This window comes from Dendrobates tinctorius, unplaced genomic scaffold (genome assembly GCF_039654945.1).
Source record: "Dendrobates tinctorius isolate UK_male_01 unplaced genomic scaffold, ASM3965494v1 ptg000138l, whole genome shotgun sequence".
NCBI classification, from domain to species: domain Eukaryota; kingdom Metazoa; phylum Chordata; class Amphibia; order Anura; family Dendrobatidae; genus Dendrobates; species Dendrobates tinctorius.
Window position 1 is genome coordinate 18370659 of NW_027361806.1, and position 15089 is coordinate 18385747.

At 44.3% G+C, this 15089-nt stretch overlaps 1 protein-coding gene across 9 annotated transcripts in view; it reads left to right on the plus strand.

Moving 5' to 3' along the window:
* LRRC7 (leucine rich repeat containing 7) overlaps positions 1-15089 on the plus strand; it is a 445778-nt gene that overhangs the window by 246444 nt on the left and 184245 nt on the right. For all 9 annotated transcript variants that reach the window (XM_073544765.1, XM_073544773.1, XM_073544767.1 and 6 more), the window contains one exon: positions 10129-10331. In XM_073544765.1, the coding sequence (XP_073400866.1) occupies positions 10129-10331 (203 nt within the window). The remainder of the gene's footprint in view (positions 1-10128; positions 10332-15089) is intronic.

The window sequence follows — 15089 nt, forward strand, 5'->3', positions numbered from 1 at the left end:
CTTCCTGGGTCTTGACCTATTTCGCCTTTTGCATCAGCTGAATGTCCAACATCAACATATGCCACTTTCTAAAACTCCCTAACTGTGCTGCCTCCCCCCCCATGGCCGGGGTCACCACCTAGCGCACGACACCGTGCGAGTGCCGTTGCCCTGGACAGGTGGGTAGGCCGACTCTTGGGCGCGGGCACTGGCACAGGGTCCCTCATAGTGCAATCATGTGTCTCTGACGGTGGTGGTGCACACCCGCCGTCAGACACACCGCCGTACTATGAGGGGCCCAGTGCCAGTACCGATGCCCACGAGTGGGCCCCCCTTGCTTGGGCAGGGCCCCAGCATTTGCAATCTTTACCTCTCCCTGCTCCTCCGCTGTGTAGTCTGGGCCGTCAAATCCATACTGTGCCTGACACCGTCTGAGCCTGCCTCCTGATGTATAGACATATCTTTTGAATGTGTACGCTATCCATACATGTTATCCGGGGATACGGTACCCTTTCTCACCTTTGTGCAATCACTTGCAAGCCATACTGGGCCTAACACCGTCTGAGCCTGCCTCCTGATGTATAGACATATCTTTTGAATGTGTACGCTATCCATACATGTTATCCGGGGATACGGTACCCTTTCTCACCTTTGTGCAATCACTTGCAAGCCATACTGGGCCTTACACCGTCTGAGCCTGCCTCCTGATGTATAGACATATCTTTTGAATGTGTACGCTATCCATACATGTTATCCGGGGATACGGTACCCTTTCTCACCTTTGTGCAATCACTTGCAAGCCATACTGGGCCTTACACCGTCTGAGCCTGCCTCCTGATGTATAGACATATCTTTTGAATGTGTACGCTATCCATACATGTTATCCGGGGATACGGTACCCTTTCTCACCTTTGTGCAATCACGTGCAAGCCATACTGGGCCTAACACCGTCTGAGCCTGCCTCCTGATGTATAGACATATCTTTTGAATGTGTACGCTATCCATACATGTTATCCGGGGATACGGTACCCTTTCTCACCTTTGTGCAATCATGTGTAACCCATACTGGGCGTGAGAATGGCTGGCGAGCTGTTAAGCAAGCTACAGCACCTGTGGTTTGCACACGTAAGTTTTTCATTTTTTTCAGAAACGACGGTTAGGCCTAATTCCGGAACTGCGGTTGACCTGCACTTACTGGGAAATCATCGTTCGCGAGTAATAATTGTAATCAGTGATCCCCATCACTAACGTTGTTCAGCGGGTTAGCTGCACATGTAAGCGACAAACGCTGGCTTTTTCAGTGTAGCGCACATGCAGCCACGGACATGTAAGGGCATGACACACCAGTTATTGGCCAATCTCATGTGCCAGAGCCTCACGTGTCCCTCTAGTAAGCCGGACTCGGACCGCGGGGCATGACGGAGTCTCGTTCGTTAACGGAATTAAGCTTGCAATGTGTGCATCTGTTCTGTAGCTGGCATGGTTGAGGTTGCCCGTGTTGAGTCAAATTACGCCGTAGGCTCCACTCCTGGTGGTGCCCTTCTGGACATTCCTTTAAGGTTCAGCTTTGCAACCATACTGCCCACGTAAAACAAACACTTTGCCTTCATGAACGCTGTTTGGAGGGTCATGACTCGTGGGAATAACGCCGCCCAATCAGTTAACCTGCTAGAGAGATCCTTCGTTGCTCCCAAGCATGACATCACACTCCCTAGGAGGAAGGTAATGCCACTGTGGCGACCGTACTCCTGGGGGCGACACAAGTGCACTGATGCCCAGCCACTGCTCGATGAATCTGCTGGTACATTGACCCAGACCACTACATTCCCCTTGCACGCTACCCGGACTGAATCTGACCCTGATGAAACTCAGGTTACCCTTCCCATATACAGTTCCATCTTACACGGTGACAAAGAGGAAGCTGCAGATGAAAGTGCAGGTTCGGCCCACCCGCCATCAGACACACCACCGTACTATCAGGGGCCCTGTGCCAGTGCCGTCGCCAACGAGTGGGCCCCCCTGCTTGCTCAGGATCACAGCACTTGCAAGGTTGAAATATTGTGCAGTGAGATGGAAGATGGGGACGACGAGGAGTCCAGACTAGTACAGGGATTCCCTAGCGAGGAGACTTATTTCATTGTTTTCAATGTTGGGACAGCAATTTTTGGGGAGCACTATACTCTGGAGAATGATAGATGGGGCCCACCATACACTGGAACATTCCAAAGGTGGACATCAGACACTGGAGCAGCATTTACAGGGCCCATTATACACTAGAGCATTAGAAATGGGGCCCATTATGTTTGGAGCATTATTTGGGCCCATAAGACAGTGGAGCTTCATCCATGGGGACCAACATATACTGTAGCATTATGTGGAGCTCATCATATACTGTTTCAAACATTATATGGGACCAATGATTCTGTATGGAGAAATAGATGGGCCTCGTCATGAGATGTAAAAAGTGAAGTATTTTTCATTGTACTATACCGCTATTTCTCTGCCGTATCGGAGCATGATGAGTTGTGGTATTATGTGTTAAAGGGGCGCTCTTTCGCCCAGGGCACATGAAAACCTGGAGCCAGCCCTACCCCCCCACAACTTTAGCCAAATAACCCCCATTTTTCAGTGCGTAACTTGTATTATGAAGTTAATTAAGGTTGACCAGCTTAAGTAAGAAGAATTGATGCTTTTAGCATTCAAATGAGCACTGTAGGTGTGTTTCCTGTCCTCCTCTCACTGCCGACTTTTATTCCCCATTGACTTACATTGGGTTTCGTGTTTCGGGACGACCCCGACTTTTCCCTATAATCGGCCGATCTTGCTCGACCCGACTTTTGGAAAAGTTGGGTTTCACGAAACGAAACTCGACCATAAAAAAACAAAAGTCGCTCAACTCTAATCTTTACCCCTTCAGGGATCCTAAAAGGGCTGACAATCTCTCTCCCCATGATTCCAGCCCAAAACATTACTCCACCTCCTCCTTTTTGGCGCCTTAGCCGTGTTTTCATGGGGTGTCCATCAACCAGCCATCCTCCACTCCATCCATCTGGACCATCGAGCGTTGCACGGCACTCATCAGTCTTCATGTCTCGTTTGGCCACTGGGGCCGTTTCTGCTTGTGTGCAGTGGATAGAGGTGGGTGACAGGATTGCTTACGCACAGCTGCAAACCTCTGAAGGACCCTGCATCTTGTTGTTCGGGGACGTGGAGGCACCAGCAGCTTCAAAAACTTGTCTGCTGCTATGACAAGGCATTTTTGCAGCTGCTCTTTTAACCTGATGCAATTGCCTGTTGGAAAGAGTCCTCAATTTTTCCTTATCAGCACGCACACGTGTGTGCTGGGAATCAGCTACATACTTCTTGATTGTGTGATGATCACGATGAAGTGTCTTGGCAATGTTGATTGTAGTCATGCCTTGACCTAAATACTCCACAATTTGTTGCTTCTCAGCAGCCGACACATCCTTTTTCTTTCCCATTTTGGCAAAAAATGTAGACTGCTTAATAATGTGGAACAGCCTTCTTAAGTAGTCTTGCCTTTATTTGGACACACCTGCCAAACTAATCTGCACAGGTATCTGCAATTGCTTTCAGTGATATAAAGAGCCCTGACACACATCACCAGCAATGAGTGTAAATGACTAACAAAAAAATTCTAACCTTATCACTCCTAAACTCTTTTTGCATAATAATTTGGAACACAGTTTAGTGCTGCATTACCCATCACTGTGCTGCCAGTATGCAAACTTGCTCTCTCCAGAAGGAACTTCTCATGCAGGTGCCATTTGGAGACAGCAGCCTGGAAGTCCATGTCCGACCCTCCACCATGTTTAGAGGTCTGTAGGTCTCTGGGTCGGATATTATGTTACACGGCTCCTTGAATCTTATAGAGAAAGCATTGCGCTTAGCTGTGATCTTCATTCTCTAAATGATGTGGACATCTTCAAATTCATTATTTTTTCACTTAAATGCTTAGGATTTTTTGCCAAAAGTAAATTTCGCAATTGGGATTTATTAAAAAATTGTCGCACCTTTTGCCTTTTATAGGGGTCATTCAGATATCCATGCAAATCGGTCCAAGATCAGACCACAATGCACGGACTGACCACGGTCTCCCCACCCGAGACTGACACATTCATAGAAATATATGAAGCAGTCGCGCTTAGGTCGGGAGAGCCGCGGGCGTGCATTAGCGGTCCATGCTCGGACCGAAAAGTTCGGTTGCCGGAATGACTTTTAAGGCTCCTTGTTAACAATGCTCATTGTCAGCTGCAAAATGTGTTACAAGCTTGTTCTGTCGGGAGATTGTGGGGAAAAAAAGGACCAATATCCATCTTGGATTTAGATCAGATTTTCTTCACTGTGTTTTTACCATCAGTGATTTTCTCATATATGTGAAAAAAATAAAAATAAAAAAATTGCAAAGGTTTTTCTATAAAAAAAAATTTTTTTGCAAAATTAAAAATGGGCGGCACATAGATTTTACACTTTGTGCTGTTCCTTATTTCTACTGAGACCTTAACTTGCATAGGGGATTTTGATCCGTGACTTAAATGAAAATGGACACGTCTCCGTAATTTGTTGTGGACATGTGGCGCCCCTGAGGGTTCAGTTGAAACAGAGGTACTGCACCTCATCCAGAGGTGTGGTATTCCGCTCTCAGGTAAGGAGGGGGCACTACCCAGAACTCAGATACTTGCATCCAACACTATACCTCTCAGGGCCCGGGAGGAGCTAGGCACAGGGTGTAGGTGGAGAAAGCAGCAGGGGGAGCTGAAGGAAGTGACAGTTGGAGGGAAAGAGTTCAGTTGGAGCTGGGGATTCGAGCAGTGAGGAGCTCGTCTCTAGACCAGCAGCCAGCAGAAAGAGAGAAAGGAAAGAAAGAAGAACAGAAAGATGAGCTTCAGTGAAAGAGAGGAAGAAAGGGTCCTAGGGGCACGGGTAATTAGTCCACCCATGGGGCCCACATCCACGCCGACCATAGTCGGATGGAGGGACCAGGTCGCAGTAGGGGACCGGCCCCAGACTAGTGGAGAAACTAAGGACTCAGCTAGCTAACATCCAACACATTCACTGAATCCAGGGGACCTAGAGCACCTCGCCCGACAAGATCCGGGCTGCTGGCTTGGGACACTGTATGTGAAAACGCAGGGCAGGAAAGGAGGGAGCCAGTGCAGTGAGACGGCCAGGAAAGGAACATCGGAAGGGGGTTCTGACATGATGTACACCAAATTACTTGAGAGCTGGCTGGACCACCGACCCTGAGGACACAGAACTTGTAACATCAGAACTGTGAGTAAAATCTGTGAAGACTGCACAATGGTGTGTCTTCCAATTTATTTACTGCGTCACTTGCCTTGCAGTACAACCACCATTATCACCATCTATTTCACGACAACTGCCCTGGGGTTTAGCTCTACCTGTGGAGAGCTGTAACAACTCTGTTGCATCACCATCATCCCCAGTGGTCTCCTCAGCAGCGTCGGCTAACATCTCCTAATTGCCAAATACCACAGGTGGCGTCACAAATTATCTTTTATAAACTTTATTTCCCCTTTATTCATCATTTTTCATTGGACGCCCCCAGGGCCACGGACCTGGTCACTGCTGCCGTGACACATCCCCTTAAGAACCGGCCCGGTACCGAGTCCCCACGGCCCTGTCGGGCGCTCAAAGCACACAGGCTGCAAATTATTATTATTAATATTTATTATTATAGCGCCATTTATTCCATGGCGCTTTACATGTGAGGAGGGGTATACATAATACAAGTACAGTAATCTTAAACGATACAAGTCATAACTGGTCCAGGAGGAGAGAGGACCCTGCCCGCGAGGGCTCACAATCTACAACGGGATGGGCGAGAATACATTAGGTGAGGGTAGAGCTGGTCGTGCAGCGGTTTGGTGGGTTGGTGGATACTGCAGATTGTAGGCTTAGCACAGACATGTGAACAGGACTATGGACTATGATGGGTATGTCATCAGACATACTGATAAGGAATTTAGACTGTGAGCCCTGGTGGGGACAGTGATAATAATGTCTGTAAAGTGCTGTGGAATTAATGGCACTATATAAGTGAGTATAAAAATAAATAAAAATAAATAATAATAAACAGAACAACACAGTGGCTGTAGGAGGCAAATGGTGCAAATTATTTGATGACACCCAATTGCAAAACTTATTTTAGCCCAAAATACATGCATTTAATAAAAAAAAACACTGTCCCCATCGGTGGCCATCTCTTTTAAGAAAATACATTTTTAGCTTAAGAACTCTGCAGCCAGCACCCATATCTATCATAATTCCAAATTTTGGTGACGTGCTTCAGTGCTTTTCTTTATCATGTCACTTTTTTAGGCCATGTCCACTGCAGGCCCCGTGAATTTGCATTTGGATGCACTGATTGAGCATCCCCATGTTGGGCTTAAGAAACTTTCAGGAAACGTAGCTTTCCAGAACGTTTCGGTCAGTTTCAGCGACACCTAAGAGATTTGCCAACTTCTCAGTGGGCCCAGGAGATCTCCCCTGTTTCCAGGAGCCTCCAGAACATTTTGGAAGAGTTGGCAATTATGCTGTAAGACTGATGTCCACACGTTACAGAAAATTTCCACTGTGGTTTTAGTTACAAATCTGTAAAAAATTCACAGACAGAATCTGCATGTGTAAACGTGCATTTCATTGGTTGTGGATTTCAGACTACATCATTTACTAAATATTGAATAAGTTTGAGAACTCCATTTACTAATACTGAAAATTGCTGCAAACTTGCTGTATGAAATCTGCACTGCTAATCCACAACATAATAAAATGCAAAACAGAAGCCGTGGAGACACCATCACATGTTTCTCAATGCAAGCAATGACCAGCCAGGTCTTTCCCCGGGAAGGAACAACCACGGGAAGGGCAGTCTCCAATGAAGGAAACCACCTATGCCAAAACATGGTATCCATCCACAGACAGCTGTCTCGGGGTATTGCCCCTCATCAGTGTGGAGTAGGAAACTGGCTTATGTTGTAGTATCCACAACATAAGGCACCGAGGTGCATCATCTTCTGTCAGATACATATTTTTCTTTGCAAACAAGTTGACAACCACTTTGGCCACCACTGCCAATTCCAGAAAGGTTGTCAGCCACGGTTTTGGAATGGACAGGCATTTTAGCCTTGCAGTCATGCGGGGAACTGGTGGTATTTTTCACCAAGGTTGGGAAGACTTGACATTTAGGAACTCTTAAAACTTGGTGACAACCTCCCCATTGGATTGTGGTGGCCATTTTGAAGTTTGGTAGTAAAGTTGAGGCTGATGATGCGGCGTTCATTGATGTCCCCGTCTGACCTCTCTTTTATTGTTGGCTTCACTTGATGCAGTCCGGCTCTAATAACAGTTTTCAGACCTCTTTAGCTCTAGCGATGATTTCCTGAAATTAGTCATAGTTTAGAAGGTCGGGTGAGAAATGTCAGACAAGAAAAACAATCACTAATGAAGTTTAGCGGCACTGAGCAACTAAAGGGCACTCCTTCCCCCAAAAAAGCAAAATGCCTGTAAATTAGACATCCTCATTAGTAAATCCTGTTAATATTCTCTTCAGCTAATTCTGAGTTATATAAGGACTCCATCTCTTTCACAAAAGTTGGAAAGCGACTACTAATGGTTGCGATTAGCGTCAGCGGACCTGAGTGACATATAGATCTATATTATGTACAGCTACATCTCTACCTGTAGGGTCACATGTATAGCTACATAGTGCTATTAGATATAAATGCCAGTGAATGGGATTATTGACTTGGTCTGGGAACTACTGATATTATTATATTGTTGGGGTTTAGAGGCCAAAATAATGCTGCTTATTACAGCGCTGCTTATTACAACTCAGAAAAGGAGAACCTGAGTCACTATATATCACAAAATACAGATTATTTCTACAAAATTTGGTCTAAAAATACATTGAACAATTATAAAAAGTTTTGTTTTTTTTATCTCAAAGCATACATATGGATTTACAAAAGAATGGTGATCCACATAGGTGATAATAAGTTTGTGACCGAGGGCTGAAAACAGGATTTAAATAACAATATCGCATCAAATTAGCAGTAACTCAATTGTTATATGGCCCCAAGGTGAACAAATTGGATAAAACCACACAGCCCCCTAACTAAAAGGAAGGAAGGACTGGATGAACAGATCCAATAGGCACCATGCTTATAAGTGGCCCAAACAGATATACAATAACAATGGCATTCATTATATCATATAGAAAAAAGTAATTGAATCAAAGGATTAATTAACCATATAAAGGTGACTCCTGCTCAGACCGCGGCCAAGTACCCCGACGCATGTTTCGTGAGCGTTGATGTCACTTCCTCAGGGGGCGTCTCCTTATTACAACGCTGCTTATTACAGTGCTCCTTATTACAGCACTATTTATTAGAGTGCTACATATTAATGTGATATACTGTATTTTGCGACATAAGCCTTCACAGAAGCAGTAAATGTAACTATAAATGCAAATGTGAACATGGCTTATAATGGGCTGCCCAGTACTTACATAGTGAAGACCTGTCTTCATCTTCATTCCATGTTGTTAATATCAGATTGGTGGGGGTCCGACACACAGACAGTATTAGCTATATTCAGGTCCCTCTCTACCTGCATGTACACAGTATAAGGAGCCGAGACACCACAGCTTCATGCACAGTGCACGTTCTGGGTACTACACCTCAGATCACATTCACGTCAATCAGCGCTGATCGGCAGTACAGAGAACGGCCACTATGTGATGTCCGGAGCTCTATACACTGTGTAAGTCCAACTACACAAAGATGATCGATGGGAGTACCACATGTCGGACCCCCACCGATCTGTTATTGATGACTTATTCTAAGGATGGGTTATCAAAAAAGTTTTGGACAACCCCTTTATGTTGGCACAGTTATGGGAGTTTTAGACTCAGAACCAACCGTTTCTTTGAGAGATAAGATTTGTAAAACAGCTGTCCATTGGTGGAGTCATTCACTTGAACGAGCTGCAATAACAAGCTTAGACTATGGACAGATGTGGTGCTGTTTATTGAGAACGTTTTGTTCCAGTTCTGGACATCCGCTTTAATCATCTGATCTTACAAACTTCAGTTTATGATGGCCTTGTTCAGATGTCCGTTTAATGGAGACATGTCCAATTCAAGTCTGTGAAAATCACAGACAGCACACGGATGAAAATCAATGTTTTTTTTTTTTGTAGAAGAAATATCACTGACATCTGAATGTGGACCAAGGGTGAGACTAGATGATGCAGCTGAATACACGTGAGGGAACCCCAGCCACGTAAGGTGCTGAATTGTTCCACGGTTTAGCGGCAAAATGGATGCGTGCAATCCGATGTTTTGTAATGCAGGCATACAAACCATGGGAAAGTAATGTTATAACCAACATTATGCAAGAAGCTTGGGTTGCTAGGACAAAGGTATTCTGGTCAGCTGGTATAGATATGAGCCTTCAATGTAGATACAGTGACATGTAAAAGTTTGGACACCCCTGGTCAAAATTACTGCTATTGTGGTTGAAGATTAAATGATTTCTAAAAGACCTAAAGTTAGAGATGACACATTTTCTTTATATTTTAGGCAAAAAATTTTTTTCATCTTTTACATTTTATACATTACAAAAAGGAAAATGTGCACATGCAAAAGTTTGGACACCCTGCATAGTTAGTACCTAGTAAGCACCACCTTTTTCAAGTATCACAGTTTGTAAATGCTTTTTAGTAGACATACAAGAGTCTTTCATTTCTTGTCTGATGGATTTTCATTTATTCTTCCTTGGAAAATGTTTCCACTTCTTTTAGATTCTCGAGCCGTCTGGCATCCTCTGCTATTTTGAGGTCTAGGCACAGATTTTCAATGATATTCAGATCAGGGGACTGTTAGGGCCATTGTAAAACCTTCATCTTGTGCTTTTTGAGGTCGTCTATTGTGGATTTTCATGTGTCTTTAGGATGACATGTACTGTATGGTACATCTAATACACCAGAAATATCAAATATGAAAAGACTCCTTTACTGACAAAAAGTTTACCTATGTCCTAGTGATAAAAAAAGAACCATGAATGGAGAAGCAAAACTTAACATTTTTAATTTTTTGTTTTTCAGTGCAGTGCCTGGAGATGACGACCAAGAGGAAGATCATTGGGCGGCTCGTCCCGTGCAGATGTTTTCGAGGAGAAGAGGAGATAATATCGGTTCTGGATTACTCCCACTGCAGCCTACAGCAGGTGCCAAAGGAGGTGTTCAGCTTTGAAAGAACATTGGAAGAACTATATCTGGATGCCAATCAAATTGAAGAATTACCCAAGGTAATACTTCAGACCTTTCTTCTGGACATAGGTCTCACATTAGGTTGCGTTATGTATGGACACTGTACTGTGGTGGCACTATTGTGTAGGTGCAATGTGTAGATAGGCACTGCAATTTTGACTAATTTTATGGAAACATTGACATCACTTGGACTAAGTTGTTATAAGCTATCATGGCTAAGACCCCTGAATGTTAATTTTTTAGCCACCATGTAGAGAACTGGTGTTGCATTTCACTTGGGTCTCAGGTCGGGAACTCCCAACCACTGTGCTCAGAAACTTTGTTACAGTTTCCTGGCTTCCTTTTTCCAGTAGGGGCATCAGGTGACCCCTACAGCCAATTAGTGGTTAATAATAATAATAATAATAATAATAATAAATAATAATAATAATTTTTATTTATATAGCGCCAACATATTCTGCAGCACTTTACAATTAAGCGGGGACATGTGCAGACCATAAATACAATGTAACGTAACACATAATTCAGCAGCTACTGGAGGAGTGAGGGCCCTGCTGCACGCAAGCTACAATCTATAAAGAAATGGGACAAAAAGGCAGAAAGTGCTTTTTGTGTATGGTCCAGCCATCGTTATAATAAAAGGTGCATTTCAAATAATCTTCATGGTCCGGTCATCAGGCAGGATCTGGCTAAGTGCAGTCACCAAGTGCTATTGGGTGCATGGAGGGTGTTGAGACAGATGAATAGGAGGGAGCAGATTGTGATTAATATTTAGGAGGGAACAGTGAAGAGTTCGGTTAGTGAGGTGAGCAGATAAGCCTGTCTAAGAGATATATTTTTAAAGCATATTTAAAAATGTGGGGGCTAGGTATTAGTCGGATCCTCTGAGGTAGTGCATTCCAGAAAACTGACACAGCACGAGACAAGTCTTAGAGATGGAAGTTTCAAAATCGGATTATGGAGAATGTTAAGTCTTAGATCAGTTGCAGAACGGAGAGCACAAGTTAGGGCCCCGTTACACGCTTCAATGTCCCAGCGATCCTACCAATGATCCGACGTGGATGGGATCGCTGAGACATAGTTAGCTGATCGCTGGTGAGCTGTCATATAGGCAGACTCACCAGCGATCAGGACCAGCGAGCATGCTCGTATCCAGGGTAAACAGCGGGTATGTGAGAGAGATAAGTTTGTATTGTATTCTGTAGCGGATGGGCAACCAATGTAATGATTGGCACAGGGTGGAGGTGACGCGCCCCAGAGGCCGTGGGATACTCTGTACCAGGCCCGTTAACTTCAATGGGAAATGCCACAGTGGCAGTGACCCGCTCCGTGGCCTCAGGCGGTCATGTAAAAGGGGTTGAATTGAATGGGGATAAAGTTTATGTTTTGATTTGTGATGCCAGTTGGAGTGTTCGACTGTAGTATAGCCAACACTGCAGATGATCAATGGGGGAGTAGATGGTGTTGGCAGTGCAGATGTTTAACCTTCTCCAACCAGGGCAGACCCCCAGAGATTGTGATGGAAGTAGAAGGCACAGAGTAATAAGGCAGGAGGCAAGAAAATTCACTTTATCATTTACTGTAGTTCAGGTGCAGTTCAGAGGAGATATTACAACTCTCACCAGGTTACAGTCTGTTCTGCAGAATGGGAGTTATCCTTCACTCTGCTGCTGTGACTCAGTGTAAGCTTCCTGCTATTCTAATCCCTTCTGGGACCAAGGCTTATCAGAGTCTAAAACATCCAGTATAGCCTCTACTCACTATGTATTTCTCCTTTGGCAACTTGCAGCATGGATCCTGTGTGCGAGCAGCTCAAGTTCCCACTTGCACTGTCCTTTACTGATCCTAGTCCGCTGCAGTTTTCCTGGGGAAAACACTCTCCTGTTGGTTGTATAAATCCACACAGTCTCTCAGCTCACCACCCTGCTCTGAAAGCATGGATGGCCTAGGGGCTGACACCCTGATGCTTATTAGCTCTCACTCCAGGATCGAGCGCATGTGTCATCATGGCTTCCAAGAGTTCTTCATCTCCTCCTTCTTCTTCACTGAGACTACTCCCCGGCCCCTCCCCCTCCCAGTTAGGGTATGTCTGCAAAGCTCTCAGCTTCAGACAAGTGAGGGAGTGGTGTAAATTGTGTGTGTGTGTTGTGGTCTCTAGCAGAGAAAGCATAACTCCCATTGCTCACAAAACACATGCAAAACAGTACATATTTAACCCTTTTGTGGTGGCAAAGACGCAGGGCGCCACAGAGGCATTGGTGTAGCGGCTGAACAGATATACGACCCTGGCTGCCACAATCAGGACTAATTGGAGAGGAGAATGGTTAGAGGGAGACTGATCAGAAGACAGTTGTAGTAGTCCATACAAGAATGAATAAGAGCGACAATAAGAGTTTTTGCAATTTCAAAGGTTTTTATACAAAGTTTTGTGCAGGATTTGTAAATATTCCCATTTAGCTACAACAAGTACAGAGCATAATAATAATAATCTTTATATAGCGCCAACATATTCCACAGCGCTTTACAGTTTAACAGTTTCAAACACAACAGTCATAAGTAACCCCTTTCCTTCATTGGACGGAATATTACGTCATAGCGATAAGCGGCGCCCACGTGGTGAGTGCCGCTTATCGCGGCCAGGTGTCAGCTAATTATCATAGCTGACACCTGGTACTATGTGTCAGGGGCGGTCACAGACCGCCCCCGACACGTTAACCCCTTGTGCACCGCGATCAAACACGATCGCAGTGTACCGGGATTTAAAGGGAAGCATCGGCAGGGAGGGGGCTCCCTCCGTGCTTCCCTGAGCCCCCCACGGCAGCGCAATGTGCAGCGATGCCGCGGGGGGCTCCTTTCCTGCAGGTCCCCAGATCCATTATGGCGGCGGGGACCTCCCGGGGCCTGCAGGAAGCTGGCTTCCTCACTGCCCGCAGAGCGCAGGCATGAGGAAGCCTGCAGCAGTGCCTGTGACAGATCGCTGATCTGTCAGTGATCTGTGATGTGACAGATCAGCGATCTGTCACATGACAGTTATGTCCCCCCTGGGACATTGTAATAAAGTAAAAAAAAAGTGTAAAAATAATTTTTAAAAAATCGCTAAATAAATTAAAAAAAAAAAAAAAATATTCCCCAATAAATTCATTTTTTGGAAATAAAAAAAACCCAAAACAATAAAAGTACACATATTTGGTATCGCCGCATCCGTAACGACCCGCCCTATAAAACTGTCCCATTAGTTAACCCCTTAAGCAAACTCCTTAAAAAATAAAAATAAAAAACAAAGTAAAAAAATAATGATTTATTATCATACCACCGAACATAAAGTGCAATAACGTGCGATCAAAAAGACGCATGTAAATAACCATGGTACCGCTGAAAACGACATCTTATCCTGCAAAAAATGAGCCATCATACAGCGTCATCAGTGAAAAAATAAAAAAGTTATAGCTTGCAGAATAAAGTGATGCAAAAATAATTATTTTTTATATAAAATTGTTTTCATTGCATAAAACCGACAAAACATAAAAAAAGACATAAATGAGGTATCGCTGTAACCGTACTGACCCGAAGAAGAAAACCGCTTTATCAATTTTATCGCACGCAGAACGGCGTAAACGCACCGCCCAAAAGAAATTCATGAAACGCTAGTTTTTGTAAATTCTGAGTCCCAAAAAAATGAAATAAAGAGCGATCAAAAATGTCACGTGCCCGAACATGGTACCAATAAAAACGTCAACTCTTCCCACAAAAAATAAGACCTCACATGACTCGGTGGGTCAAAATATGGAAAAATTATAGCTCTCAATATGTGGTGAGGCAAAAACTATTATTACAATAAAAAGCGTCTTTTAGCATGTGACAGCCGCCAAGCATAAAAACCGCCATAAATAGTAAATCAAACCCCACGTTATCACCCCCTTAGTTAGGGAAAAATAATAAAATTAAAAAAATGTATTTATTTCCATTTTCCCATTAGGGTTAGGGCTAGGGTTAGGGCTAGGGTTAGGGGTGTGTTGGGGTTAGGGTTGGAGTTAGAATTGGGGGTTTCCACTATTTGCGCACATCAGGTGCTCTCCAAACGCAACATGGCGTCTGATCTCAATTCCAGCCAATTCTGCGTTGAAAAAGTCAAATGGTGCTCCTTCCCTTCCAAGCTCTGCCATGCACCCAAACAGCGTTTTACCCCCTCATATGGGGTACCAGCCTACTCAGGACAATTTGCAAAACAACGTTTGGGGTCCTATTTCTCCTGTTGCCCTTAGGAAAATAAAAAATTGGGGGCAAAAATATCATTTTTGTGGAAAAAAAAATATGATTTTTTTACTTTCACGCCTGGGTGTTATAAACTTCTGTGAAGCACTTGGGGGTTCAAAGTTCTCACCACACATCTAGATAAGTTCCTTGGGGGGTCTAGTTTCCTAAATGGTGTCATTTATGGGGGGTTTCCACTGTTTTGGTACATCAGGGGCTTTCTAAACGCGACATGGTGTCCGATCTCAATTCCAGCCAAAAAAGTCAAATGGCGCTGCTTCCCTTCCGAGCTCTGCCATGCGCCCAAATAGTCGTTTACACCCACAAATGGGGTATCAGCGTACTCAGGACAAATTGCACAATAACTTTTAGGGTCCTGTTACCCTTGGGAAAATAAAAATTGGGGGTGAAAAGATCATTTTGTGGAAAAAATATGATTTTTTAATTGTACCACTGTATGTTATAAACTTCTGTGAAGCCCTTGTGGGTTCAAAGTTCTCACCACATATCTAGATAAGTTCCTTGGGGGGTCTAGTTTCCAAAAT